The 25,597-nt window shown below is 65.6% G+C and overlaps 8 protein-coding genes across 8 annotated transcripts; 5 read left to right on the plus strand and 3 right to left on the minus strand.

Annotated features, from left to right (window-relative positions):
• Window positions 1-10: 10 nt before the first annotated feature.
• Window positions 11-1,144, plus strand: JCM10292_003449 (uncharacterized protein; the record flags this gene model as incomplete). Its single annotated transcript, XM_076652148.1, has 5 exons — window positions 11-42; window positions 249-403; window positions 465-560; window positions 619-1,008; window positions 1,065-1,144. The coding sequence occupies 5 exons, from the start codon at window positions 11-13 to the stop codon at window positions 1,142-1,144; spliced, it is 753 nt and encodes a 250-aa protein (XP_076502319.1).
• Window positions 1,145-1,427: 283 nt separating this feature from the next.
• Window positions 1,428-8,128, minus strand: JCM10292_003450 (uncharacterized protein; the record flags this gene model as incomplete). Its single annotated transcript, XM_076652149.1, has 8 exons — window positions 1,428-1,985; window positions 2,050-2,243; window positions 2,305-4,199; window positions 4,254-5,860; window positions 5,921-6,241; window positions 6,307-7,553; window positions 7,619-7,796; window positions 7,898-8,128. The coding sequence occupies 8 exons, from the start codon at window positions 8,126-8,128 to the stop codon at window positions 1,428-1,430; spliced, it is 6,231 nt and encodes a 2,076-aa protein (XP_076502320.1).
• Window positions 8,129-8,938: 810 nt separating this feature from the next.
• RKI1 (ribose-5-phosphate isomerase RKI1) lies at window positions 8,939-10,663 on the plus strand (the record flags this gene model as incomplete). The annotated part of the gene is made up of 10 exons (XM_076652150.1): window positions 8,939-9,121; window positions 9,242-9,390; window positions 9,488-9,562; window positions 9,628-9,745; window positions 9,806-9,825; window positions 9,908-10,071; window positions 10,158-10,236; window positions 10,304-10,378; window positions 10,442-10,539; window positions 10,599-10,663. The coding sequence occupies 10 exons, from the start codon at window positions 8,939-8,941 to the stop codon at window positions 10,661-10,663; spliced, it is 1,026 nt and encodes a 341-aa protein (XP_076502321.1).
• A 383-nt stretch (window positions 10,664-11,046) lies between these two features.
• On the plus strand, window positions 11,047-13,419 carry JCM10292_003452 (cytochrome P450; the record flags this gene model as incomplete). The annotated part of the gene is made up of 12 exons (XM_076652151.1): window positions 11,047-11,232; window positions 11,301-11,370; window positions 11,469-11,568; window positions 11,648-11,710; window positions 11,774-12,046; window positions 12,105-12,350; window positions 12,415-12,634; window positions 12,694-12,710; window positions 12,775-12,919; window positions 12,979-13,028; window positions 13,098-13,225; window positions 13,289-13,419. The coding sequence occupies 12 exons, from the start codon at window positions 11,047-11,049 to the stop codon at window positions 13,417-13,419; spliced, it is 1,629 nt and encodes a 542-aa protein (XP_076502322.1).
• A 472-nt stretch (window positions 13,420-13,891) lies between these two features.
• On the minus strand, window positions 13,892-18,581 carry JCM10292_003453 (uncharacterized protein; the record flags this gene model as incomplete). The annotated part of the gene is made up of 7 exons (XM_076652152.1): window positions 13,892-15,297; window positions 15,377-15,612; window positions 15,693-15,935; window positions 15,994-16,253; window positions 16,312-16,465; window positions 16,554-16,750; window positions 16,869-18,581. The coding sequence occupies 7 exons, from the start codon at window positions 18,579-18,581 to the stop codon at window positions 13,892-13,894; spliced, it is 4,209 nt and encodes a 1,402-aa protein (XP_076502323.1).
• A 155-nt stretch (window positions 18,582-18,736) lies between these two features.
• On the plus strand, window positions 18,737-21,308 carry TFB1 (TFIIH/NER complex subunit TFB1; the record flags this gene model as incomplete). Its single annotated transcript, XM_076652153.1, has 9 exons — window positions 18,737-18,884; window positions 18,943-19,601; window positions 19,664-19,799; window positions 19,877-19,956; window positions 20,033-20,142; window positions 20,255-20,306; window positions 20,389-20,637; window positions 20,751-20,865; window positions 20,980-21,308. The coding sequence occupies 9 exons, from the start codon at window positions 18,737-18,739 to the stop codon at window positions 21,306-21,308; spliced, it is 1,878 nt and encodes a 625-aa protein (XP_076502324.1).
• A 317-nt stretch (window positions 21,309-21,625) lies between these two features.
• On the minus strand, window positions 21,626-23,073 carry GMH1 (Gmh1p; the record flags this gene model as incomplete). Its single annotated transcript, XM_076652154.1, has 9 exons — window positions 21,626-21,768; window positions 21,850-22,016; window positions 22,088-22,153; window positions 22,211-22,334; window positions 22,397-22,462; window positions 22,526-22,551; window positions 22,635-22,690; window positions 22,834-22,912; window positions 23,021-23,073. The coding sequence occupies 9 exons, from the start codon at window positions 23,071-23,073 to the stop codon at window positions 21,626-21,628; spliced, it is 780 nt and encodes a 259-aa protein (XP_076502325.1).
• Window positions 23,074-23,381: 308 nt separating this feature from the next.
• On the plus strand, window positions 23,382-25,597 carry JCM10292_003456 (uncharacterized protein; the record flags this gene model as incomplete). Its single annotated transcript, XM_076652155.1, has 5 exons — window positions 23,382-24,054; window positions 24,125-24,202; window positions 24,508-24,582; window positions 24,837-25,125; window positions 25,207-25,597. Coding segments are annotated over 5 exons (1,506 nt in total), but the record flags the coding sequence as incomplete, so codon positions are not given.

A 25,597-nucleotide genomic window follows, 5' to 3' on the forward strand; every position in this document is an offset into this window, starting at 1 on the left:
ACCCTGCTGGATGCTCAGCCATGGCTTGTCCTCAAAACGTCGGTCAGTGAGGCGCCGGCGCGATTGAGCATTCCCTCCGTCGCTCGCACCGCCTCGACCGCCTCGCACAGCCTGACGCACCGACGGGTGCGCTACGTCCAGCCCGAAGCGCGCCCGACCGCCACTTCTTTCATGCTCGCGCTGACCTCTCTCCCTACTCAGTCTCTCCCTCGCAACGCTCTTTCTGACGCCGCAAGCCGCCTCAACAGGCTCGAGCCGCTGTACGAGACGCTTGAAGCGCGAATTACCAAGCTCGAAACGCAATTTACTAAGCTCGAAGCGCGAGTTACGAAGCTCGAAGACGAGAAAGTTGAGCGGCAGGACTTGTTCAAGCGTCCGGAGAATGCGGGCCTGCTGGCCAAAAGTGCGTTCTCGTAAGTCCTTCCTTCTGCTATGTGACGCTTGCTAAAGACTCACTTTTGCAGAGTGGAAAGATGCGGCGCTTCATCTCGCTTTCGAGCGGAACCCCGAGAAGTTTGACCGGCTGTGTCGGACCTTCCTCATGAAGCACCTCAGCCTGTGTACGCTACGCTGCTGCACCTAGCTGGCACAGCCATGCTGAATATGCCTTAGTCACAGCAAATATCCGGCCCAACGAGCCCGACAAGCTGCTGACCGAGCCGGCCCGCATCCAGGCCAAACTCACCAGGGACTACGGCAACTTCGCCTCGATCAGCCCGCTCAAGCTGAGGAAGCTGCACAGGACCGTCCGCTTGCTCAGCAAGCTCATTGGCACGCCCATGATTGCATCCGCTCTCGCATTAGCCAACATCTTTGCAGGACGCGAATCGTACAGGACGGACAAGAAGCGGCGGGACTCTGAGGCGCAGCCTCCGCCTACACAGCAAGAGCAGCTCGATATCTCACTCGAGCTCCTCGTCAACGAAGTTATAGCCCGCCGAATCATGCCATCTGAAGGCGTCAGCCTCATCACGACGCTGTTCGAGCTTGAGGGCAAGACACTGAGCAGTGCGTCCTCAGCCTATTTCTTGCCTTTCCCTTATCCATGACTCATCTGTCCGCAGCCCAAGAGCTTGACGACATTCTTGATCGCCTGCAATCGGTTGCTGACGAGGACGGCGACGACGACGACGAGGCTGTGTGAGATGGGTTTCTTCTCTTGGCTGCAAAGCATCAGTCAAAATTACGCATTTTGCAACTTGATTGCGGATCCTGTAGAAGAGGCTGTGCGCTCTAAGCTCGAGAGAGCCGATACTTTTCCGCAGGTTGTGTTTCTGCGTACGTCTCCGAGACAAGTTGTGCCTGACAACCGGATACAGGAGAGGATTGCAACACGGCACGAAAATAAGTCGGAGCGCGACAACATACGGAGGAATAGTGTAGGAGCGAGAGGGAAAAGGAAGACTCGAGACACTTCTACGGCTCCTTCACAGCCCTGCGCCTCGCACGCCGAGCCCACCTTGCCCGATGGCGGGTGTTGCGGCGGCTGCGACAGGCGGGAGGCCGGGAGTGGGCGTGATAGCGCCTGAGCCGGGCACTTCGGGCGACGACGAGGTCGATAGCGGGACGTTGTTTGCTCCGCTTGGTGGCAGTCGCGCCTGGAGCTGCTGCTGCTGGGCCATGACGCCCGCAAAGCGCGTGAGCGCCATTACGACGCTGCGCGAGTCGAGGCGGAGCGCGGAGCCGAGCGCGGAGAGGACCTCGGTGAAGGGACCGAGCTGGTGCAGCGTGAGGGTCGAGAGACAGTTCTCGACGCGCTGCACATACGACTCGAGGAAAGCGGCGAGCTCGTCATCGGTCGCGTCGGCGCGTACCGGGAAGGCGAGCGTTGTCGGGTGGATGAGGGTGGACCGCTTGGCAAAGGCCAGTGCGGCTTGCTGTTGCTGCTGCGCTGTTGACGGTCGCGCGGACGAGTTGGGCAGAGGTGCTGCCGGCGTGGAGTCGCCGTCGATCCCGTGCACGATTGCACCACATGCCGCTTCGAGCTGCGGGGACCGAGGCGGTTAGTCTCGCTCCGGAGAGACGGGCTTGGCCGAAGAATCGACGCACTCGCTGGACAACCTTGCCGAGCGCCTTGATCGTGTTGACGTCGAGCAGCTGCGGCGTTTCGTCCTGGATGACCTCGGTCTTCTTGACCGACGCAGCGCCTGGTGCGCCATCCGCTTTCACGCCTGCGGCAGGCTGAATGCGCTCCTTGAGTGACTTCGGCCAGAGCAGCGAGATTAGCTCGGCCGATTCGAGACCTGTAAATCAGACAAAGCGTAAGTAAGCTTGCGGCACAGGTGGATGCAGAGCGTGGCGCACCCTTGAGGCGGCGCTCGCCCAGCTCGGTGATGCCAAAGCCGAGACGTCGGAGCGCTGCGATGTCCTGCTTGTCGCGCGGGTCGAGGTAGTCCTCGGGGTCCTCTTCCTCCTCGCCATCGTCCGAGTCGAGGCTCGACGGGCCCGGCTTTTGCTGCATGACGACGTCCTGGATGATGTCGATCACGTCCTGGCTCGCGCTAATCTGCCCGCCCTCGGCGACGGCTGAGATACGCGCCGCGCGGTTGACGATGGGCCCGAAGTAGTCCATACGGCGCGTGATAGGGTCGGCCTCGCACACGGGCGCGCCCCAGTGGATGCCCATGCGCACCGACAGGCCGCGGTACAGGATCTCGCCGCGTGAGTCGACGATCTCCTTGCCCTCCTCCGAGTCGAGAATCTCCTGCGGCCAGTCCTCGCGCAGGAGCTCGAGCTGCACCGTGAGGCACCACAGGAGCGCCGACGTGACGGTCGGGAACGAGACCATGAAGGCGTCGCCTTCCGTCTTGACCTCGTAGCCGCCGATGGCCCGCAGCTGCCGTCGCAAAAGCTGGTTGTGCATGCGGATGGCCGTCTGCATGCCCGGGTTAGACTCCCACAGCGCCGTCGAGTTGCGAATGTCGGTGAAGACCAGCGCGACCATGCCGACAGGCGGCGGGACCTCGCGATCGAGGAGGTTGAGGTAGCGCTCGCCCGCACCTTCGTCCGTCTTACCGCGGCGCCCGCCGACGACACCGGCCTTGTGCGCGCCGTAGAAACCCTCGTCCTCGCCGTGCGCGGTGCGGTGCTTGGCGTAGAAGCCGCCCTTCTTCGCCTTGAACAGGTCGCCAACAGCGAGCACCATGACCATGATATTCGACCCGGAGCCGTACGAGATGGCAAGGTCGCGCAGCTTGGCCGCGGCCGCCATCGGGTCGTTGCGCTCGGTGCGGGCGACGTCGACGGCCGTTTGGTACGACATGTGCTCCCACAAGTTGCGGTTGGCGATAATGACGAACTCGTCCGTCTCGGTGAGCTCGATCTCGTCGACGTCGGGCGCGGCGTTGATCGCAGGGAAGACGTTGAAGAAGCCGAATGAGCGAGCGATGTCGACCTCGTCGTTGACGTAGCCGCGGTGCGAAATCCAGCCCTCGGCAGTGCGGATGCGCGCGATCTCGCCCGAGTCAAACGGCTCGTGCCGCTTGGCGATGAGACGCGCGGTACCGCCGCGACCGGCGACGACCGCAAGCGCGTTGCCGGCGTTGGCGACATACAGGCGCTTGCGGCGGATGTAGACGATGATGCCCGCAGCACCAGTGCGCACGCCCGACCCGGTGCGGTCGTTGAGGCTGATTTCAGACCCCTTTCGGCGAGTGTCGAGCGCGGGAAGGAGGAGGTTGCCGTAGTCGCGGTTGATGTTCAGGAACGCGCGGCGGAGAGCATCGCTCGTCACCTCGCCGCTCTTGAGGCGCGAGAGCTCGAGCGTGAAGACGGCGGAGAACGTGTCCTGCAGGTACTTGACGAGCCGCGCGCCCGTGTTCTGCCCCTTGTTGACAGCGTCGAACAGGCCAAAGATCGCCTCGTCCTCCTTGGCGCGGAAGCGCGGAATGACGATGTCGACGAGCGACAGGGTATCGAAACGCGACCCGAGCGTGTCGGCGATGCCGTAGCCCATGTCGTTGATCTCGCTCAGCGACGTGCGCACGCGGCGGTCCTCGTTCTCGTCCGGCACAGACGGGATCATGAGCGTGATGTCCATCAGACCGAGAACGTGCAGCTTGGTGAGCGCGCTGAAGTCGGCGAGATTACGGCGCTTGGCGTTGCGCGGCAGATGGGACGTATCGTTCTGGTGGCCAGGCTTGATCTCGAGGCGCTTGTTACCGGACAAGTTGAGATATCGCAGCTCGAGGTTCCAGTTCCTGCAGGCAGCGGGTCAGCCGCGCCTGGCTGATCAGCAATGCATGCCAACGCACCAGTTCCAGTCGTACGGCCAGTTGGCGATGTTGTACTTCAGGACGTTGGACCCGACGTCAAGCGCGTACAGCTTCTTGATCTTGCCGAGCTCGGCGGGCAGCGTCTGGAGCTTGTTGCCGTTCAGGTAGATCGTCTTGAGGTTGACGAGGCGCTCGAGGTCGTCCGGCGGGAGGCTCGTGAGCTTGTTGCCCGAGAGGTACAGCTCCTCGAGGCTTTGACACTTGAACAGACTCGACGTCGGAATCTCGTAGATGTCGTTGAACGACAGATTGAGCACGCGCAACTCGGTCATGAGCGAGATTGGAGCGAAGACGTCGTCGCCGAGCTGATTGTCGCCGAGGTAGAGCTTCTGCAACGAAAGCGACAGCGGCGGCGCTATCCGCCCGGACGAGGCGACCGAGGGTTTGGAGGCTGCCGACAACTTGCGCAGGTCGAGCTCATCGACCGGGTCGCCGAGCGCGTGCGCGGGTGTCGGCGGAGCAGTTGGGGTAGGCGGATCGGGGAAGTCCTTGATGAGGTTGGACGAGGCATTGATCGTTGCGAGCTGCGAGCACGACCACAGCTGAGATGGGAGCGTCTGCAGGTCGTTGCCCGAGACCTGGAGCGACGTGAGGCGCTGCAAGCGGCCGATGCTGTCGGGCAGCGAGGTGAGGAGGTTGTTCTTGATCGACAGCGTAACGAGCCCCGAGAGCGAGCCGACGCCGTCGGGGAGGATGCGGAGCGTGTTGCTGTCGAGAACGAGCGTCTCGACCGAGCCGAGGTGCGCGAAGATCTCGTTCGAAAGGGTCGAGAGCTTGCCGAACGACAGGTTGAGCGACGTGAGGGTCGCGCCCGTGCCCGAACCCGACAGCGCGAATCGCGTGAGCGAGTTATGCTTGGCCGTGAGCACGCGCAGGTTCGGCCAGGACGCATCGAGCGTGGACGCCTGGTTGTGCTCGCATCGCAGGACCTCGAGCGCCGGGATGCTGGTCAGCGGCGAGAAGTCGGAGATGACGTTGCGGCGGCAGTCGAGCTCGCGAAGGGAGACGAACGAGCCGAGGGTCGAGGGCAGGGTCGTGATGAGGTTGGCAAGGAGGTTGAGACGCTCGAGGTGTTCGAGCTTGCTCAGCTCGGGCGGAACGACCGTGACCGTGTTGAACGAGAAGTCGAGCTCGACAAGCGGCTCGATCTCCGAAACGACTGACGGGATCTTGTCGTAGCGGTTGTTCGATAGGTTGAGGTACTTGAGCTGGCGGAACTCGCGGAAATAGTCGGGTACGGTCGCGAGGCGGTTGTTGTGGCACTTGAGCGATGACATGTTGACGAGGTCGTGCAGCGCGATGTGGTCAAGCTCGATGATGTTGTTGTTCGAGATGTCGAGGCGCGTCAAGCTTGTACACTCGCGTATCGCCTGCGGTAACCGCTTGATGCCCATATTGGACAGGACAAGCTCGCGCAGCGCCGTGCAACCCTGAATAAAGTCGGTCGGGAGGTCGAAGGGCCGGTTCTTCGAGAGGTTGAGGCTGCGGATCTCGTGGGCGTGCTTGTAGAGGAAGATGGGAATTGTTGGCACGCCACGACCGGCAAGGTCGACAAACTCCATGCTCTCGCCGGCAAAGTCCTCCTCCTAGTAAAGTGGAGGTTATGAGTTGCGGTCCGAGAAAGAGAGGGGGAAGAGGACACGCACCACCGAGGCTGACATGGGCGCGTACTGCGCCTTGTAGACGAGTTTCGACAGGTACGAGTTGTCCTCGCGGCCGAGCTCCTCAAGCTTGTCGAGCTCGGTGTATCCCGCCTGCTCAAACCGGCGCTTCTGCTGCAGGACGGGTCGCTCATTCGGCCCGACGCGGCGCTCGAGGCCCTTCTCGCGCAGGTATAGCGCGTAGCTCGTCTTGGCGTTGACCTGGAACTTGCGCGCGAGCATCGCCGTCATCTCGGACGCGGTCGCGCCGAGCGGGACGGGGAGCGTCGAGAAGGTGCCGTCGACGCGGTACACGCGGACCATGAACTGCGTGGTGCAGATCGTCAGCATTTCCCAACTAGCGTACCGGCCGAGCATGACGAGAGGCGCACGGGTTTCTGGCTGCCTTTCCGCCCCTCGCCGTCGGCTGTCCCTGGACGCATCGTCGAACTCCGCGTCGTGGGACGCCCATTTCTCCCGATCACCGCGTCCGCGTCCATGCTCCCAAACGGCTTCGGTCCGCCCGCCGCGCCGCCGAGCGCAGGCGAAACGCCGTTCTCGCTCTCCTCGGTCTCCAGCTCAAAGTCCTCGTCGTCGTCGTCGAGCTCGTCCTCGCTCGAGTCGTGGTCGAGCGACGCGCCCGCCTCGGCCTTGACGGCCCACGAGTCGGGCGCGGTCCACGCGCCCGCCGACGCCGGCTGGCCGCGACCCGCTCCCCCTCCTCCCCCTGCCGTCCCTCCGCTGCCGGCCGCGCTCGGCGAGATCGTCGTGATGCTCAGCTGGCTCGACTGGCGCGAGCCTAGCCCGGGCCGCGTAGGCATCGCCGGCTGCGGGACCGGCGGCGGCGGCGGCGCGATGCCCATCTTGCTCGCGGCCTTTGCCGCCGAGCGTTCGTTCTCCTCCTTGGTGCGCCCGCTCGACCCGGCGCCGAACCCGCCCCAGAAGTGGTGCGCCGACGACGCAGCGTGCAGCGCCGCGCCCGATTGCTGCTGAAGCTGCGCCGCACCGCCACGGTCGCCCGCCGATGTCGAAGAAGAGTGCGCGAGCGACGCGCCGCCCGCGCCGCGCGTCGGCGACTCGCTGTAGCTGTACATCGTCGGCGCGACCGACGGTCTTCGCGCGCCGCCCGGCCCGGACCCGTTCAATGTTGAAGGCTGCGAGCTCGAACCCGAGCGGTGCAGGCCCGCCGCGCTGCCGGAGGCGCTCGCCGCTCCGCCGCTCGAGACGCTCGCACGTGGTGCGCCAAAGTAGCCGTCGCCGTGGGCCGACGTCGGCCGTCCTGCACTGCTGCTGCCACTGGGAGCAGTCGCGATGATGCCCTCCATCGAATCGAGGTTCATGTCGAGGGCAATGCCGCCGTCGCCGCCGAAGACGCCCTGTCGGAGAGGCGGCGTGCCTTTCGACGAGGGTCCGCTGAGCGCGGCAATGGGCGTGGTCGGTCGGCGCGACTTCTTCGTCGACTTGGTGCCGTTCCTGGCAGCCGAGGCGGAAGCGGCGGCCGAGAGTTGCTGGTGATGCGCGTCGAAAGTGTCGCCGCGCGCCTGCAGTTTCGCGGGAAGCGTCGAACTGTCGAAGCCCGCAGGCGGAGGTGGCATGGTGCCGAAGTCGTTGACGGAGGAAGCTGCATCCGAATTGTATCCTGCACAAGAGCAGCGGGCGTAAGCGACAGCGTCCTCGGACGTCCCAGGGGGATAGGTGCCGCACCGTCTTTCAAATCGCTGCGGCTGTTCCTGCGCTTGAGGAGCCCGCCAAACAGTCCACGCTTCTTCTCCTTGGGCGGGGCGGGCTCCTTCTCGCCGTACCCGCGCAGGACGCTGGCGCTGCGGGTGCCGCGCAGGTGCTGAGAGCTGGTCGACGAGGAGAGGACGCCCTTGCGCTTCGACTGCGGGGGCAGGCAAGACGTCAGCGACATCGACGTCGTTATCCTCCAGCTCGGAAGCGACCGTGGCCGTCATAAAAAGCGGGGCATCGCGCTGGACGCACGTCGTTCCCACTTCCCCACGGCGGGATGACCTCGACGGGCCCTCCCCGCCCGCGCGTGCCGTCCTGCTGCTGCACTCCCCAGCCATTCCAGTTGTCCGAAGTCGCGCCGGGCGAAGGCGCTGCGCCGCGTTGGTGCTGGGTTGGCTGATCGAGGTCTGCGACTCCGACTCCGAGCATCTTTGCCTGCTTGGACGAGCGCGGGACGTTGGGCGCCTGGCTATAGTCTGCCATGGCTGCGCTGCGCCTTTACGCGGGCGCAGGAGCGCACTGGATCCGCGGCAAAGCGCGCGCGAGGGCGAGGTGCGCGGATGCGTCGAGGAGGCTGGCGGAGTGCAGCGGGCGTCGTTGTTGCGCAGGGCGGGGGGGTGCGGGTGCTGGTGCAGTCTGTGCAGGTGAGTGTCGCTCTGTCGCAGTCCCTGCAGCTCTCTTGAGCGCAGTCCGACGCGAGCGCGAGTTGCTGCAGCGCGACCCACCCGGCGGGGCGGCAGCACTCCGCCTCGACGGGGGCCTGGACCCAGGCCCGCAGCACCGCCTTTGATACGACGAGCACACGTTCAAGTAAGCGCAGAACCGCAATACCTACTACAACTAGCAGCAGTCGTTCGAATTCCCTCGACTCGCACGTGCAGCTTGCGTGCAGCATCGACGAGGAAGACACGGTGGCATTGGACCTTTGCCGGGCTGTGCAAATCGCGCGAGGCTCTATACGACACTGTACAGAGTCTGCAAACCCTGACGAGTATCCGCGCACAGACGTCTGTGAGGGGCGGCTGCCACCCCGCAAGTTCGCGCGACGAAGAGAGACGTTGACGCTCGTCTCGCTTGTCTGCTCGAGCCAAGGACTGCCGAGCTGCCCGCCATTCTCCGCTCGAGTGCACTCTGCCTGCGAGCCCTCCCGCCCCGCGCTTGCCCTGCCCCCAGCCGCTGCTCGCTCGCCCATTTCCGCTCGTCTTCGGCTCTTCACGCCCATTTCCGCCGCACCAGTCCGTCCCCTCTCTTCCCTCTAGAGACCTGCTTGAAGGACTGACGCATCCACCAACCATGGAAGTGCAACCCCTCGCGCCCCTCGAGCCCCTCGCAGAGAACCCGAAGCTGCGCGCCCAGCGCGGCCCGGGCAGCTCCAACACGGCCGCCGCGCAGGCCCAGTCCGGCCAGAACTCGCGCAGGGCGTCCCACTCCGGCTCGGGGAGGCCCGACCCGCTCTCGACCATCACGCACGCCTCGGTCCGTCCCGCCTCATTGTCGCTTCCTCCCGTCGCCGTCCCTCGGACTCGCTCTGGGCGAGGCATGCGCGGCTCTCCGTGAATGTCGACGAGTCAGCTCACCGTCTTGGTGCTCTTGCAGGCCTCGCGCATCGGCCCCGGCGTGATCCCGACCGGTCTCAAGGTCGTCGCGCACGACCAGCTCTCGCCCGAGGACAAGGCCAAGCGCCTCGCCGCGTACGCTGCCGTCGACGAGCACGTCAAGGACCACCACAAGGTTCTCGGTATCGGGTGCGTGTACTGCGCAGGTCGCGCTGGGCTCGGCAGCGCGAGGATCAGCTGCATCTGCTTCCGGCTTCGTATGGGCGCTGACTTAGCTTGATCATAGATCCGGCTCGACCGTTCCGTACGTCGTTGAGCGGCTGTGCCAGCCGCCGCACAGCTACGCGAACAGCGACCGCTGGTCCGTCATCCCTCCCTTCTTCTCGCCCATTGACTGCTAACCCGCTCCGGTTGCCCCACGTGCAGGTACATTCCGACGGGCTTCCAATCCAAGGAGCTCATCGTCAAGGCTGGCCTCAACCTCGGAGACGTCGACCAGTTCCCGACGATTGATGTCACGATTGACGGTGCTGACGAGGTGGATGTACGTGTTTCTGCCTTCTTTGTCTATCGAGGATAACTTCTGACCTGGGAGCGCCGACAGGACGAGCTGAACGCTATCAAGTGCGCTCTTCCCGCCGAGAGGCGCTCTTTCCCCGTCAACGGCTGCTGACCCTCCACCCTCTCGCGCCTCTCGCACCCGCAGGGGTGGTGGCGCGTGCCAGTTGCGCGAAAAGGTCCTCGCCGAAGCCGCGACGCACTTCATCATCGTCGCCGACTCGCGCAAGGACTCGAAGGTGCTCGGCACCAACTGGAAGCAGGGCGTGCCCATCGAGGTGGCGCCGTTCGCGTGGGCAAAGGTCTTCGTCAGTACGTCTGGGCGCTTCTTTGTCGGACCCTCGGCTTTTCGGCGTATCAAAAGCTCGTGGCTGATTGGTCGACGCGTCCCATTGCAGACTTGCAGAAGATGGGCTGCGAGAAACCTCTGCTCCGCATGGGCAAGATGAAGGCCGGTCCCGTCGTCACCGACAACGGGTGCGTCTTAACCAACGTTTTTCCTGCTACATCCACTCGTGCTGACATGAGTCTGTCACGCTCGCAGCAACTTTGTCATCGACGCCGTCTTCTCCGAGTCGTACATGCGCGACCCAGCCGAGCTCTTGCACCGCATTAAGATGTGCGTCTCTCTTCTCTCTCGCAGTTTTTGTTGTGCTCGCGTGCTGACCACACTGCCATGCAGGCTTACGGGCGTGCTCGAGGTCGGCTTGTTTACGGGCATGGCCGAGGCTGCCTACTTTGGCTACCCGGACGGGACGGTCATGGCAAGGTGGCAGGACGGTGCGCAGCTCTCAACACCCTCTCTATACCGCCGTGCTGACGCGTGCGACTGCACGCAGGCCGGCGACACACCGTCGACGCGAGCGAAGGCCTCGCGATCGCTGCCAAGGGCGAAAAGGTGTAGTCCGCGTGCGCGTGCATCCCCTTTCCTCGCCTCGTTGCGACTTTGCACCTTCTTGCGCTGTATGTTGGAATCTGTGCGGTACATACGTTCAAGCGTTCGCCCTGCTACGGCGTAGCATCGGTGCCCGGAATGTGCGACGATGCGCTCTCTTGCGTTCTGTAAGGCTGGTTTGCGACTCTGCTTTGTTACTACACAATCAAGAAGAATTGAAAGGCTCAGCCGCAGCAGCTAACAGGGGCGACTTTGCCTCCCCACCATCCGCCAACCTCGTTGCAGCCCCACATTCGGTCCTTCGGACCGGGGCAACTGCTCCGTCCTGCGCCCGCCCTGCTCCTTCTCCTCTTTGCTCCTGTGCTTCCACGTCTCAGCAGCTCGCTCAAAGGATGTCGCTCAACGAAACGGTGCTTCCCGGCCCCGACGTCATCGACGTCGCGGCGCCTTTCGGGCTCGCGCTCGACTCGCGCGAAGTCCTCCTCGGCACGCTGCTCTTCGGCCTGGCATCGGTGCTCGTCCTCATCTGGCCACGCAAGGCGGCTAACCTTCCGCCTGGACCCAAGCCGGGCTTTTTCGTGCGACCTCTTCAACTCTGTCCGCTTGTGAAGAGTCGAGGAATTGCTCACATAAGTGCGATGGGCAGGTCGGGAACCGGAACCAGGCGCCGGCAGCGAAACCCTGGCGCTGGTTCAAGGACCTCAACGACCAGTACGGTGCGCCTCTTTCCCCGGAGAAGCCGGCGTTTGGATTCCAAGGACAGCGAAAAGAAAGCTGACTCCTTCGCTGCGCATTGTCTTTTTGCACGTGGTAGGCGATGTTGTCTACCTGAGGATGGGTCAAACGCCCACCGTCGTGCTCGGGTCGGCACAGGCTGCGTGGGACCTGCTCGAGAAGCGGTCCAACATCTACTCGTGCGTCCAAATGGAGCAGATCTCACGATTGCGCCGTCCGGGCCGACTCACTGAGTTCGATGCTGGTGTGATTGCACAGCTCGCGTCCCCGCTTCATCATGGGGCAGGAGCTCCTCTCGAACAACATGCGTGGCCTGATGAGGTGCGCTTCCGCGGCAACTTCAATCCCGTCTGCACCGATTGACCCTTCTCTGGTATGTCGTAGCGGATACAACGACACTTGGCGTCGCTGGCGCAAGGTGCTGCACGGCAGCTTCATGCAGAAGGCGGCCGACAGCTACAAGCCGATCCAGAACCTCGAGTCGAAGCAGCTCCAGCACGACCTCCTCACCACGCCCGACAACTTCCGCGACCACCTCGAGCGCTACGCTGCTAGCGTCATTGTCACCGTCAACTACGGACGCCGCGTGACCAACATCTGGACCGACCGCGTTGTCTGCGAGAACCGCCGCAGCATGGACGTTCTCACCTCGGTCAAGTGAGTTTACGTCGCTCTCGCTTGATGTCCACAGAACTCATTACGCGGCCTCTCTCAGCATTCCGGGCAAGTACCTTGTTGAATCACTTCCGATCCTCCTCAAGCTGCCGAACTTCCTCACACCCTGGCGCACCCTCGCGTTCGAGCACCGCAAGAAGGACGTCGAGCTCTACCTCGGCCTCGTCAACGAGGTCAAGGAGAAGATGGAGCGCGGCGTTGCGCCATACTCGTTCGCCAAGCAACTCATCGAGAACCAGGAGAAGTTTGGCATGACCGACCTCGAGGTGGCTTACACCTGCTCTACGTGCGTGGCCGATCCAGTGTTTCCGTTTTACGACACGTCGGCTGACGAGAAGAAACGGAAACAGCCCCTTCGGCGCGGGCGTCGAGACCTCCTCCGGCACCCTCCTCTCCTTCTTCCTCGCGTGCGCCCACGCGGGCGAGACCTTCATCCCGAAGGCGCAGGCCGAGCTTGACCGCGTCGTCGGCTCCGACCGCCTGCCCACCTTCGAAGACTTCGAAGACCTGCCGTACATTCGTGCCGTTGTCAACGAGACGCTTCGGTGGAGGCCAATTGCCGTTCTTGGGGTGCGTCTAGACCTCTTCCAGCCGACAGAGGATCTTCTGCTGATGCTCTTGGTCTGCAGGGCACGCCCCACGCTTCGTGCGCCGCTCGTCTCCGCCAACCCGTGACACGTTTGTGCTGACCTTCTCAAAATTCTCTGCAGCACCGAGGATGACTGGTACAACGGCATGTTCATTCCGAAGGGCAGCACGGTTGTTGCCAACCTGTGGTCGATCCACCTCAACCCGCGCGACTTCCCCGACCCGCACCGCTTTGACCCGGGGCGCTTCATGCAAAAGCGCGACTACGTGAGCCCAGTCGCCACATTCGCGAACGCGCTCGCCCGCTGACTACATTCGTCGTGCAGCCTGGCAAATGGGGTCACTCGGCGTTTGGCTTCGGTCGCCGCATCTGCCCGTCCGTCTTTCCGCCTTCCTCCCTCTCGTCGGGCACCTTCCGTTGACTGATCTTATTGTCGACCTGCAGCGGCATGCACCTCGCCGAGAACTCAATCTACATCAACATTGCGCGCATCCTGTGGAGCTTCAACATTGCCAAGGCAAAGGATGCGCAGGGCAAGGATATCGACGTCGACATCTTCTCCTTCACCGACGGTCCGTTTTCCTCCGTACCTGCCCCCGATGACATCAGGATCTGACGAGACCGCGGTAACGCAGGTTTCAACTCGATGCCGCGCGAGTTCCCGTGCAGCATCAAGGTCCGGAGCTCGCAGCACGCGGCCGTCATCGAGCGCGAGTACGCCGACGCGAAGGAGGAGCTCAAGCAGTGGGACGACGCGTACCAGTAGACTGCATTCGTATAAGTGAGCAACGAGCATCTCTTCGGCGCCTCACGTCAGAGTCGCAAAGCACAAGGCTTGATCTGGTTGCGTATGCGCGGCTACGGCATGCGAGAGTGAACGCTTTAGCCTCTGCAGCGTACAAAGCGGTCAAGGGAGGTGAAAGGTCGCGCAGGAGCGCCTATGATGCAGAGGTGACAGACGGATGACGAAGAGCCTATGTATGAGCGGGAGCGACCGAGCAAACACACGAGTGGACAGGTGAGAGGAGAGCTAGCGTGTACGGACGGAGGGAAGACTATGCCGAAGGTTGTGAGGGAGTATCAGAATGGGAAAGAGACTCCGCGTCCGCATGCTGCGCCTCTGCGCCTCATTGCTCAAGCATTCGTGCTGCACCCTCGTTCCCCTCGATCTCGCCACGACGACGGCCTTTTTCGAATCATGTACACCCGCTGGCCGTCGAGCAGTTCTCGCTCGGGGCTCACCACAACCCTCGCGGCTGCTGCCCCTGCCCCTGCTGACCATACGCCGCGCCGTTTCCTCCAGCGCCGCGCCCAAGACTCGGCGACGCGTACGGCTGCAGCGGCTGGTACTGCGCGAGCGGGTCGTGCCCGCCGCCCATCGCGCCCGCGGCGGGATGTGGAGGCTGCTGCGGATGCGCAGGCGACGCGCCAAAGACGTCGAAGGCTGAGGGCGGCGACGCGTCGAGTGCGGGCGGAGCGGACGAGAGCGGGATACCGGCACCTGGCGGCGGGGCTGGCGCCGAGCCTGGGTAAGGGGCGTAGCGCGCCGAAGGGTTGCCTGCCGCGTAGGCGAGCGGAGGTGGCGCGATGCCGCCGATGGGGTCGAATAAGTCGCTCTGTGGGCGCGCGCTGCCGCTCGCACCGGGCTGCGACGGGTCGACGACGATCGAGAACTGAGACGCCTGCGGCTGGAGCGGCGACGCGTAGTAACCCGCAGGGCCGCCCTGCGCGGGCGAGTACAGCGCTGCGGGCGGCTGCGACGGGGGCGGCTTGGCGCGCACGGGCGAGTTCCAGCTGTGGAGGCCCGACTCGGCCTGCTCTTGCAGCAGGTTGAGATGCGGATGCCGCCCCGAGACCGAGACGCGCCGCGCGACGCCGCCCGCCCCGCTCCCGTACTGCTGCTCCCACGCCTGCCACTGGTCCTCGCGCCGCAAGACGGGCGTGATCGACTGCCCTGCACCGAGACCCGCCGTGAGCTCGTGCCCGAGCTTCTGGAGCGCGGGCGGCAGTGCGTCATGCGCTCCGTGCGTGCCGCTGCGCTGCCGACCGACGCCGTACTGGTGATGGACGGCTGGCGGATTCGCGACCCCAGCCGGCGCCGGCCCGCCGCCGAGCGCAGTAGGTGGTGCAGTGCGCGGTGCGAATCCGCCGGCCGCGGCGCCATACAGCGAGGGTTGCTGAGCCGCCTGGCGCGCCTGCTGCTGCACCGCATACGCCTGCGCCTGCCCCGCATCGATCCCGTACGGATTGTTCGAGCCACGCTGCTGTTGCTGCTGCTGCGTGAGCCCGTATCCTTGCTGCTGCTGCAGGTGCGGCTGGTAGCCCTGCCGCGGCTGACCCTGCGCGGTTGGTGGCGGCATAGCGCCGTAAGACTGATGCCGGAGCGCCTGTTGCCGCTGCGCCTGCTGCTGCGCCGCCTGCGCCGCCTGATGCTGCTGCTGCTGCTTGGCGGCGGCAATTTCGGTCGGCGAGGGTGCCGCGCCTTTCGAGACGAGGTGTCGAGGAGGAGGGACAAAGGGAGCGAGGAGAGGCTCGCCGAGGACGAAGGGATGGAGGCGCGCCTGCTGGGGCGTCCAACGCTGCTCCGGGTCGAGGTGGAGGAGGCCCTGCACGAAGTCGATAAAGGCGATGCGATTACGCATCTCTGCATTACAAGATCGGCCTTAGTCAGCTTCACATTCTTGGTGCTAGAGCAGCGCAGACAAGTCGTAGGTGCAACGCACCCTTGTCGACCTCGGCCTCCTTGAGCCCCTTGCGCACGATCGGGTACTGCTTGATGATTTCGGGGAGAGTGCTCGCCGAGAAATACTTCTTGCTCGGCTGCTCCTGCACCTTGAACTCTTGCGAGTAGCGCTCGAGCGACTTGAGGCGGTACCGTCGCCGCCCGTACTCGTCTGCGAAGGTCTCGAAGAAGTGCGACGTCTGCTTGCCCTTGTCGAGCATCGGATCGGGTGGCATGCTGCGATCGCGAGCCACGAAGGAGCAGGTCAGCGTCTACTCTGCGCAGAGTGGAGCCGAGCGAAGCGGGCTTCAACGCACCCAAGCATCTCGACGATTCGCGTGATCTGGTTGAACTCGCTCGTCCCAGGGAAGAGCGGCAGTCCGAGGAAGAGCTCGACGCAGATGCACCCGAGGCTCCACATGTCGATCATGCTCGAGTACGGCAGCGAGAGGATGACCTCGGGCGAGCGGTAGAAGCGCGACTGGATGTAGGTGTAGACCGTCTGCTTCTCGTGACATGCCGAGCCAAAGTCGATGACCTTGATCGTCGGCGACTGCAGCCTGCAGACGAAAGGATGTCAGCGGAAAGGTACCAGCCGATGGACCGAGACAAACGCACGACTTGAGAAGAATATTCTCGGGCTTGAGGTCGCAATGGATGATCTTGGCCTCGTTGAGCACGCTGAGCGCGTCTAGGAGCTGGGCGGTGAAGACGCGGACGAGGCTGGTCGACAGGCCGCGGAACGAGTTCTGCTTGATGAGCTCGTACAAGTTGTTCGAGAGGAGCTCGAACACGAGACACAGGTGCGAGTGGTGAATGAACGTGTCTTTGAGGCGGAGCATGTGATGCTCGTCGTCCTTGTCCCACTGATTGTTGATCTGCGAACGCGCGTGGTTAGCACACGGACTCAGCTTCGAGTGCGGAACCGCAACGCACCAGCTCGAGGATGGTCACCTCCATCATCGACTGCTGGAAATACGCGGGCTTGTTTTTGACAACCTTGACGGCGACAATCTCGTGCGTCTTCATGTTCTGGCACTTGACGACCTGGCCAAAGGTGCCCTGGCCGAGCACGTCGAGAATGAGATAGCTGCGCGAATGGACGGCGGGCGATCAGCGTTAATTGCTCGCTCGCTCGGGGACCGATAACGCTCGCAGTGCCTCGATTCGCTACGCACCGGTCCTTGTCCTCGGGCCCGAGCACGTCGTTGACGTAGAGGATGTAGTCCGAGTCTTCGTTGTCGAACCCGTCGTTGGACGCGGGCTTGCTCGGCTTGGTGAGCACGCGCCGCGGGTTGCGCGACGTCTCGTACACGAACGCCGGGTTGACGAGGTGGTACGTCTCGGGGAGGGACGTCGTGAGCGCTTTGAGCGGCTGCATGGGGGGAGGAAAGGCAAGGGCGTCAGCGAAATGACCGGTGTTGATCAGACGCGCGAGGCACTCGGCAAGTGCCGCGCAGCCCAGAACAAGCAGAGGATAGCCCGCGACGCACACCCACGAACCCTCCAGCCGGGTCTGCCCTCCTGCCCTTCGGCTGCCCGCCCCTCGTGACGCCCGCGCGCTCGACCTCGCTCACGTCCCCGACGCGCATGAGCCCCTTCTTCCTGCGTCTCGGCTGCTGCTGCTGCGAGGGTGCGGCGGCCGACGACGACCCGAGCGAGAGGTTGCGCAGGTCGGTCGTCGACGTAGAGTGCGACCCGATCGGCGAGTAGAACGGCGTGCTGGGGTTCGCGGCGTGCGAGTACGAGTGCGAGTGGTGGTGCGACGAGAGCGAGGCGGCGCGCTGGAGCGACGGCTGCTGGTGCTGCTGCTGTGGGTGGTGTCCGTGGCTCGGACCTCCCGCGGACGGTGGGGCGGACGGAGGGAGGAGAGGCGATGCGCCGCCGGCTGCGCTCGACGACGCACCGGTGTACGACTGGGCGATGTGCTGCGGGTAGAAGGACGACGGAGGCGGAGGCTGCTGCTGCTGCGGTGGAAGCGCAGAGGCGAAGCCGCCGGGCGAGAGCGAGGTCGGGTGGTGCTGCTGCTGCTGCTGCTGCTGCGCCGCGTAGTGCGACGGCGAGTACGGCCTCGACGGCGAGGGAGCAGTCGGGAGCAGTCTAGGCGACGAGGCCGAGGCCGAAGTCGACGCGGAAGCAGATCCGCTGTGCTGGACGCCCACCATCGGCGAGTAGGCATCGCGCCCGCCTCCTCCGGCTGCGCCTGCCTGCAGCGACTGCGACGACACGGTCGACGGCGTGTAAGTTCCCGGGATGAGCGAGCTCGAGGTCGATGCCCTCGAGCCTGCGGCTCCGTCATACGAGATGCCACGCCGCATGGGCGTCCCCGCGTCTCCCGCTTCCCCCGGTGCGCCCGGACTGGCTCGGTACGCCAAAGCGCTGAGCCCTGTCGAGCCTACAGAGCCGTACGGCGTCATGACCTGGTCCTGGACGGCGTTGGCGGGAGGAGGCAAGGGCGAGTAAGCCATGGCGCGCGACGTGCTGCTCTCGCGCGGGCGGCCCTGCGCATCGCTCGACGACGGCGAGGCGAGCATGGATGCAGCGTTCGAGCTCGCGCGGGCCCTGGACGAGAGCGGCGGCGGCGGGACGGTCGAAGCGGGGGAGCCGAGGTGCGAGAGGCTCGGCGCACGCCCGACCGAGCGGGTCTGGCGGTGGCCCTGGGGCTGGGCGAGCTGCGCCGAGAAAGGGTCGAGCGAGTTGCTGCTGGAGCTGGTGCTCGCGAGCGCAGGCTGCGGCGGGAGCGCGGGAGCAGCGGCGCCGAGTGACGACGGCGACGCGGGAGCGGGGAAGAGGGAGCCGCGCTCGAGGTCGTGCGCCTGGCGGTACGAGCGCGAGGTGAGGGCGGGCGGGGACGCAGGCGGGTCCCTCCTGCGGCTGAGCGAGAGCGAGCGGCCGTGCGGCGGGCCTGCGAATGCGGCCTGGGGCACAGGCGGAGGGTGGTGGTGCCCGAGGTGGAGGGCCGTGTGCGCGCGGTCGAGCGAATGCGCGTGGTGGTGCGAGTGGCCCGACGAGCTCGCAGGCGAGACGGGGACGACCCAGGCGCCGCTCGAGGGCGGCGGATGACTAGCGCCGTGCGTCGACGACGACGACGACGACGACAACGCGGGTGCTGCGTCGAGGGCCGAGAAGGGGAGCGCGGGGGCGAGGGCGGGCTGCTGGGCGGGGCTGGACGACGAGTAGAGAAAGCTGAGCGGGCGAGGGGCCATGCACGGCCCGCGGGCTGCTGCGCTGGCGGGAGCGAGAGCGTTGCGAGCGGCGATGCCGTCTGCGTCGACAGCGTCGTAGCGCCGCAGCCACGGCTCTCCCCCACACTGGGCACCGCCTCGCTCTCACCCTTTCCTGTCCTCACCCCCCGCCCGGCATGGCGACGACCAGCAGCGTGCTCTGCACCGCCCAGGCCAGCTACAAGAAGCAGCCGGGCACACTCACCCTCTCGCACGACTCGTTCGCCTTTCTTGCTCAGGGACAGGCTGCTCCCTCGCTCACCATCCCAACCTCGGCCATGACCGGTGCGGGCTGTCCTTGCGAGGCACTCGATGGCTGAGACTGACCCGACACCCCCGTCAGCCCTCTTCGCCTCCAAGCCGGGCGGCCCCCGAGTCATGCTCAAGATCCAGTTCAAGCCCGTCCCTCCGTCGTCCGAAGACAGCCACAACTTTACGTTTGCGTCGCCGACGTCGGCGCTCAACGACCGCGAGCGCTTCAAGCAGGAGCTGAGCGACGCCATCGCCCGCAACCGCGAGCAGGAGGCCGCCCTCGCGAGCCAGCAGGCGCAGGCTGCGTCCGCCGCGGGCGACCCCAAGGGCAAGGGCAAGGAGCGCGCGGTCGACTCGCCGACGCCCGGGCCAGGCGCGCGCACGCCGGGCACGCCGGGAGGGGCCGGAGGGACGCCCGGTCCTCGAGGAGCACCTTCGCAGGCGACGACGTTCCAGCTGCGCAAGCAGGTGCTCCAGTCCAACCCGCAGCTCCTCGCCCTGCACCGCGAGCTCGTCCTCTCGTCGCAGATCACCGAGGCCGAGTTCTGGGAGGGCCGCGAGGACCTCGTTGCGGCGGTTGCGGCCGAGCAGGGGCTCGTCAAGGGCAAGAGCGGCGAGATGGTCGACCCCAAGACGGTCACCGGGCAGAATGGCGAAGTGACGGTCAAGATTACGCCCGCGTTAATCCGCGAGATCTTCGAAGAGTTCCCCGTCGTGCTGCGCGCCTACAACGACAACGTCCCCGATCCGGTGCGCTTTCCTCGCCTCTTTCTGCCTCGGTGTCTGCTCACCAGTCTGCGTGAACCATGCAGCTCGACGAAGCCGCCTTCTGGACGCGCTACTTCCAGTCCAAGCTGTTCAACCGCAACCGGACGACGAACCGTGCCGCAGTCGATGCGATCAAGGACGACCCGATCTTTGACCAGTATCTCGGCGTCGAAGACGATGGTGCGTTGCTAGTCCCGCTAAGTCGGTCGCAGTTCTTTTGCGCCGCCGCTGACTCGCGTTCTGGGAAACCCGCACAGGCATCGAGCCGCAGCACATGCACGACCACGAAATCTACCGCCTCCTCGACCTCGCCGCGACCGAAGAGGACCAACACGAGGTGCGTCTGCGTCCGCCTCTGCTCGGTGACCGGCCGCGGATGCCCGAGCTGACAGCTGGACCGAATTGCCCCGCAGATCACGAACCTCCCGCGAGACTACACGATGAAACCGGGCGGGCAGCGCGCAAGTCTACCGCTCATGCGACGGTTCAACGAGCATTCGGAGCGGTTGCTGAACCAGGCATTGTGCGTTGCTCCTCGCTTGGTCGCGTCGGACGGATGCATGCTTCTTTGAAGCGGACCTCTCGCGCCGTTGACGACTTGGAGCGTCGAACGCTGACACGGTCATCGTACGCAGGGGTTCGACGGCGGATCGGGGCCGCACCTTCCTTGACCCCGGCCATGCAGGCGTACGTACCCCAATCGACCCGCGCTTCTTTGCTTGCCGTCCGTTTCGCCCCCCCCCGCTGACACACTCCCCGCACCGCGCAGGACCGCCGCTACTACAACGAGATCGAGCTGTCGGATCTGTCTCGCGCGCGCACCGAGGACCGCATCGCGCTCACGCTCGCGGACCGGACCAACCTCGCTTCGTCGTCTGGCGCGGGCGGGAGCGCCGCCTCGCTCGAGGGGGAGGGCGAGGCGGGCGGAGGGAGCGTCGAGGAGGGCTGGAGGCGGAAGGAGGCAGTCAGGAGGACGGTGGAGGGGGTCAGGGACGAGTGGGAGGGGCGGCTCGCTGAGGTGCGCTACGGGTCCTCTTTCTGCACCGCTTGGCGCCCGGCTCGAGCCTCCAGCTCCTATCAGCGCCTGCTTCTTGGGCCTCGGAGCTGACTCCGGAGCGATGCGCCCCGCAGTTCGGGGTCGACGCCGCGGCGGTGCGCGACGGGATGCGCGACATGACGAGCTCGATCGAGCAGCAAGCGGAGCGGACGCGCAAGACGGTCGGCGGAAGCGCGAGCAGTACGGGCGGTACGTCGCGCGCAGTTTAGACAGGATCTGCGCACTCTTAGCGGTCACAGGCTGACTCTCTTTGCGCGCTTTCTCTCTCTACAATGCTGCTCGCGCGGCTTCATCTGCCCGCAGGTCTCCCCCGCGCACACCTGACGACCGTCTCGTCCCTCTCAACGACGACGTTCGAGTTCCTGCGGCATTTCTGGTCCGCGCTCCTTCCCCCCAAGCCCAACGACCTCTCCTCGCTCGCGCTCCTCGCGCCCGCGGACCGCGCCGCGCGCGTCGACAAGTTCCGCGCGTACCTCGAAAAGAGCCGGGAGCGCGTCGCGCGCGCGGTCGAGGACGCGAGGGCCGAGGGGGACGAGGTTGGAAGGAGAGTCGGCGCGGCGCTGGGGCCGGTCGACGAGGCGATCGAGGCGGCGCTCAAGACGTACAGGCAGCGGATGGGCGGGGGAGCGTGAGCGTGTGCATGCCTGGACCGCCCTTTTTTACAGCATCGTGTGCCGTGCGAGAGAGAGTGGCGGTGTCGAGCGAACGGCCGAGAGCTGACCTCGGGAACCGAGACTCGAAGGCTTTCACACACGCCCTACGGGTCAAGCTTCCCTCGCGTGTATGCAACGTGTCTGGGGAAGCAATGGGTATCTGGGTACTCTGGATTGCGCACGGCTCGGGTCCACTCCTCCTGCACTTATGTACCATGCAAGCTGCCCCCTCCCACTTCCTGCACCTCGACTCCCTTCGAAAGGCCTCGGGAGAGAGGGAGCGAACGCGCGCGGGCTCAGCGGCCAAAGAGGGCCTCGAGGACGACGTGCGAGATGTTGAATCCGAGGAGCGAGACGATGTAGAAGGCGGCAAAGAGGGCGATGGGGAAGAGGAGGAGCTCGGTGCGCACGAGGAAGGGGAGCGCAGAGTAGCCGAGGTCTGCGAGCGTGCGGGGCGGGTGAGGTTGGGTCAGTCACAGAGAGCGCGAGGGGAGGCGAAAGAGAGAGAGGGGGGACGGACAGGTCACGTAGGCGTACTGCACGAACGCGCACAGGTACAGCGTGTTGCCGACCCAGAGGCAGACCCAGTTGGAGCGCGTGACGACGGGCGCGAGGAGGAGCTGCGCGACGTAGAGCTGGAGGAAGAGCGGGAAGAACGAGTTGGCGTGGATGTCGAACGCGTAGGGCCTGCGGAGCGGTAAGGTGGGTGAGCGAGAGCGGGACATGGGAGAAGGGAGCGCGGAGAGGGAGGGCCGCACCACTCGACCTTCTGGTCTGTGGCGTGAACGTGTGTTGCGTGCGTGAGAAACTTGTTTGACAGCGCCCTGCAAGGGAGAGTGGGTTCAGCTGCGTACGGACCGGCCGAGGCAAGCGGCACGTACCACAATGAGGTCGAAATCAAGAGTCCGACGAGGAAGAAGTGGAGGAAGACAAAGGAGAAGATGGTCTGGATCGTCTGCGCGATCCCGTAGTGGGCGTACAGCACCGACCACAGGATGCCGGCGACTAATGTGATTTGCGTCAGCACTCGTGCGGCGAGCTTGTATGCGAAAGGGCGTGGAACGCACTGATCAAACAGAGGGAGATGAGGAGAAGCATGGCGGGATCATCGCGCGCCCACGTATTCTTTGTCTCTGTGAACGGGAGAGGCCTGGTGAGCAACCGTCTGCGGCTCAGTGGAAGAACAGGTAGCGCACGTTTGTGGTAGTAGACGTTGCGATATCTGTCGTGAGGTAGTGCAAGTACCAGATCAGCGTCTGCCCAGCACCGGCGTGGGGTTTACCTGGACGGCGTCGCCCGACTCACACTCGCCGTGGTGCGATGCAGAGGTAGCACATCTGCCAGATGGCGAGCTCGAAGTCCTGTGAGGGGAGCGCGATTTAACGAGTGGGGTCAACCAGAGGTGCACATCGCAATCCTCGGCGCGCCAACTGCACAGACGCCCGAAACCAGTGGTACGGGGTTGCCTGAATGCCTGCACGAAGGAACCGAGGGATGGACGCACGAGTTGAGGCCATCGGCTCAGTCGTCGCAGCCAAGTCTTCATCCCGCCGCTGCTCAGTCGAGGGAAGCCATTCCCCTGGCTGTGTGCAGAGAAGTATGAGGATGGGTGAGTGGACCATCGCATTCCGTACACGCGTTGCCGCCCCTAGAAGCGGGAGAGAAGCGCGAGGCGGGGGACGGGTGCGCACCCGAGGAGGGGCGTCGATCCGCCTGTCCGCGAGCCTCGGGACGTGGGCAGCATGGTCTCTCCGGGTGGCTGCGCTGGTCAGGGGCCCTTCTGAGCGAGGACGAGGGCGGCGAGGCGAGAGTTGTACGACGCGGTGGTGCTCGTCCGCCGCGGGAACAGCGCGCGGAATGCAGCGGGAGAGTGCGCGGTCGCTGTCAAGCTCTCGCAGGCTCGCCTGTAGCTCTACAGCGTCGCTTCGTGCAGCGGCTGGAACGGGCAAGAGCGGCGAGACGGCGCGGCACTCCCTCTCTGCTCTGCTGTCGTCCGCACCTCGCCCGCAGCCAGCAGCAGAGGGCGCGCTCGACAGGGGCACACGCAGGGCCATGCAGCACGACGACGAGCTCGACTTTGGCGAGGACGACCTCGTCCCGCCCGCGCTCGCCCACCCTCACCAGGGCACGGACACCCGCACGGCAGCCCACGCCGCACAGGCCGGCATGGAGGGCAGTGCAGGGCCTACACAGGGCCACAGCACCCAGACTGGGCCAGCAGCCGCAGCCGCAGGAGCCGCGCCGCTCCCCTCGTCGTCCTCTCTCGCTCAGGCTGCACCCGCCTCGACCGCAGCCGCGACGCAGCCCGCAAAGACGAGCACGGCAGCCAAGGCCGCGCACGACGAGACGCTCGACGCCAACGGCAACAAGCTGCCCGCCGGGTGGGTCTCGCGCCTCAGCAAGTCGACCGGAAACATCTACTACCGCAACACGCTCCTCAACACGAGCGAGTGGGACATCCCCACCGAGCCTGCCAGGGGCAAGCAGGCCACGCCGCCCGCGCCCGCACCCGCGCCGCCCGCCGCCGAGTTGGCGCAGGTCCAAGCGCCCGAGGTGGCTGCTCCGGCGCCCGCTGCTGCTGCCGTCGAGACGCACGCGAGCGCGTCGACCGAGTCACTCCCGCAGGAACAGGCTGCGGCGGCCGACAGCGCCGCCAAGCAGCGCACCTTCGTGCATCCCGACCGCCTCAAGCTCGCCGGCGTCGCTCCCTCTCCTGCTCCTCCTGGTGCGCTTCGTCTCTCTCTTTCTCGGTCGTCCGTGTACGTCCCGTGCTCATCCTCGAGTGCTTTCCCCAGTTGCCGCTGCCACGCCGACCGGGCCGTCGACTTCGGCGGGCAACGCGCAGTACCCGCCTCGTCGCAGCGTCGCTCAGGGTAAGCTTTCGTTCTCGGTGTCGCGTCGCTGCCGCGCACGACGTGAGACGGGTCTGTGCGATGTCAGCCGCGTGCGCTCCAGTCGCGCGATCGCTTGGAGGATCTGTTCCGCGCCCCGAGGCTCGGAGGGACGGCCCGCTTGAGCGTGGCTGCCCTAATCCGCATAGCGAATGCGCGGTAGATCCGCCAACCATGTCGCCACAGCGACCACGCGCTCGTGTCGCGCTTCGCTGCGGCATGCCGCACAACGACTACCTCGCCGACGGCCGCTTACTCGCCCTCTCTGCTCTTTCCCGCTCCCTCAGACCCGACTTCTTCGGCTTCCCCTGTCGCAACCGCCGCAGCGCCGCCTACGGGCCCGCGCAGCGCTACCGAGCAGCGTGAGCTCCCTCTTTCGTCACTGCTGCCCCGCCGTCGTCGACGGCCGACGCGAGGCGCATGGCGCGCCTCAGTGCACAGCCGACTGCGCCTGTGCGCGCTCGTCGCCCGATGGCCTCGCGCACGAGCCTATCCAGCGTTCTTCGCGCCCGACGCAGAGGCTGTCCATGAGCCGTCGACGGCGGACACAGCTGGTTGCCGCGCCTGCATTGCGCACAGTCCCACTTACGCTTCTCCCGCCTTCTCCTCGCCCCAGGCCGTCAACCCCTCCCGCCTCCGACCTTCCCCTCCGCCGCCGCTCCCGCCGCTCCCGGATCCGGCAGCCGCCGTCGCGGCGGCCGCGGCTCGCTGAGCGGCTCCGCCGCCAACCTCGTCCCCGTCGCGCCGCGCGGCCCGCGCGCCTCGGTCTCGGGCTCTGCCTCGGCGGCTTCGCCCACGAGCGAGTCGCCTGCTACGCCCGTCGGTCCCGCGGCGGATGACCGCTGGGCGACGACGAATGGCGCGGGGTCGAGGTTCGCTCCGCCTTCTGGTCCGCGAGCTGGACGGTGCGTCTCAGTCCCGCGTGCTCCCTCTCCACAGTCGGGTCGAATGACGAGCTGAGCTCATCTGTGTCTTTGCGGGTGCAGCGACCTCCCGCCTCACATCCAAGCGAGCTCTTCCGCCTCGGACCGCTGGGCTCCTCCCGCCTCGGCCTCGACTCCTCGCGGCCCGCGCGCCTCGACGAGCGGCACGCCCGCCGGGCCGGCGCCGACTTCTCCGCGCGCCTCGCGCCGCTCGCTCGCCTCGGCCGAAGAGCTCGACGCGCCGCTCGACACGCGCGCCTCGGAGCGCACGAGCGCGAGCGCCGAGCCGCACGCTGGCGACGACGCGCAGGGCAGCACGAGCGCGTCGGGCCTCACGCAAGCCGAGAAGCTCGAGCAGCAGCGCCTCGCGCGCCTCGCCGTCGTCGAGCCCGCGTCGGCGCAGGCGCAGCCCAAGCCGCAGCTCGCCATCCTCGGCACGGGCGCCGCGTCGTCC

This window comes from Rhodotorula paludigena (assembly GCF_050403205.1).
Source record: "Rhodotorula paludigena JCM10292 DNA, Rt_paludigena_JCM10292v1_ctg66, whole genome shotgun sequence".
NCBI lineage: Eukaryota > Fungi > Basidiomycota > Microbotryomycetes > Sporidiobolales > Sporidiobolaceae > Rhodotorula > Rhodotorula paludigena.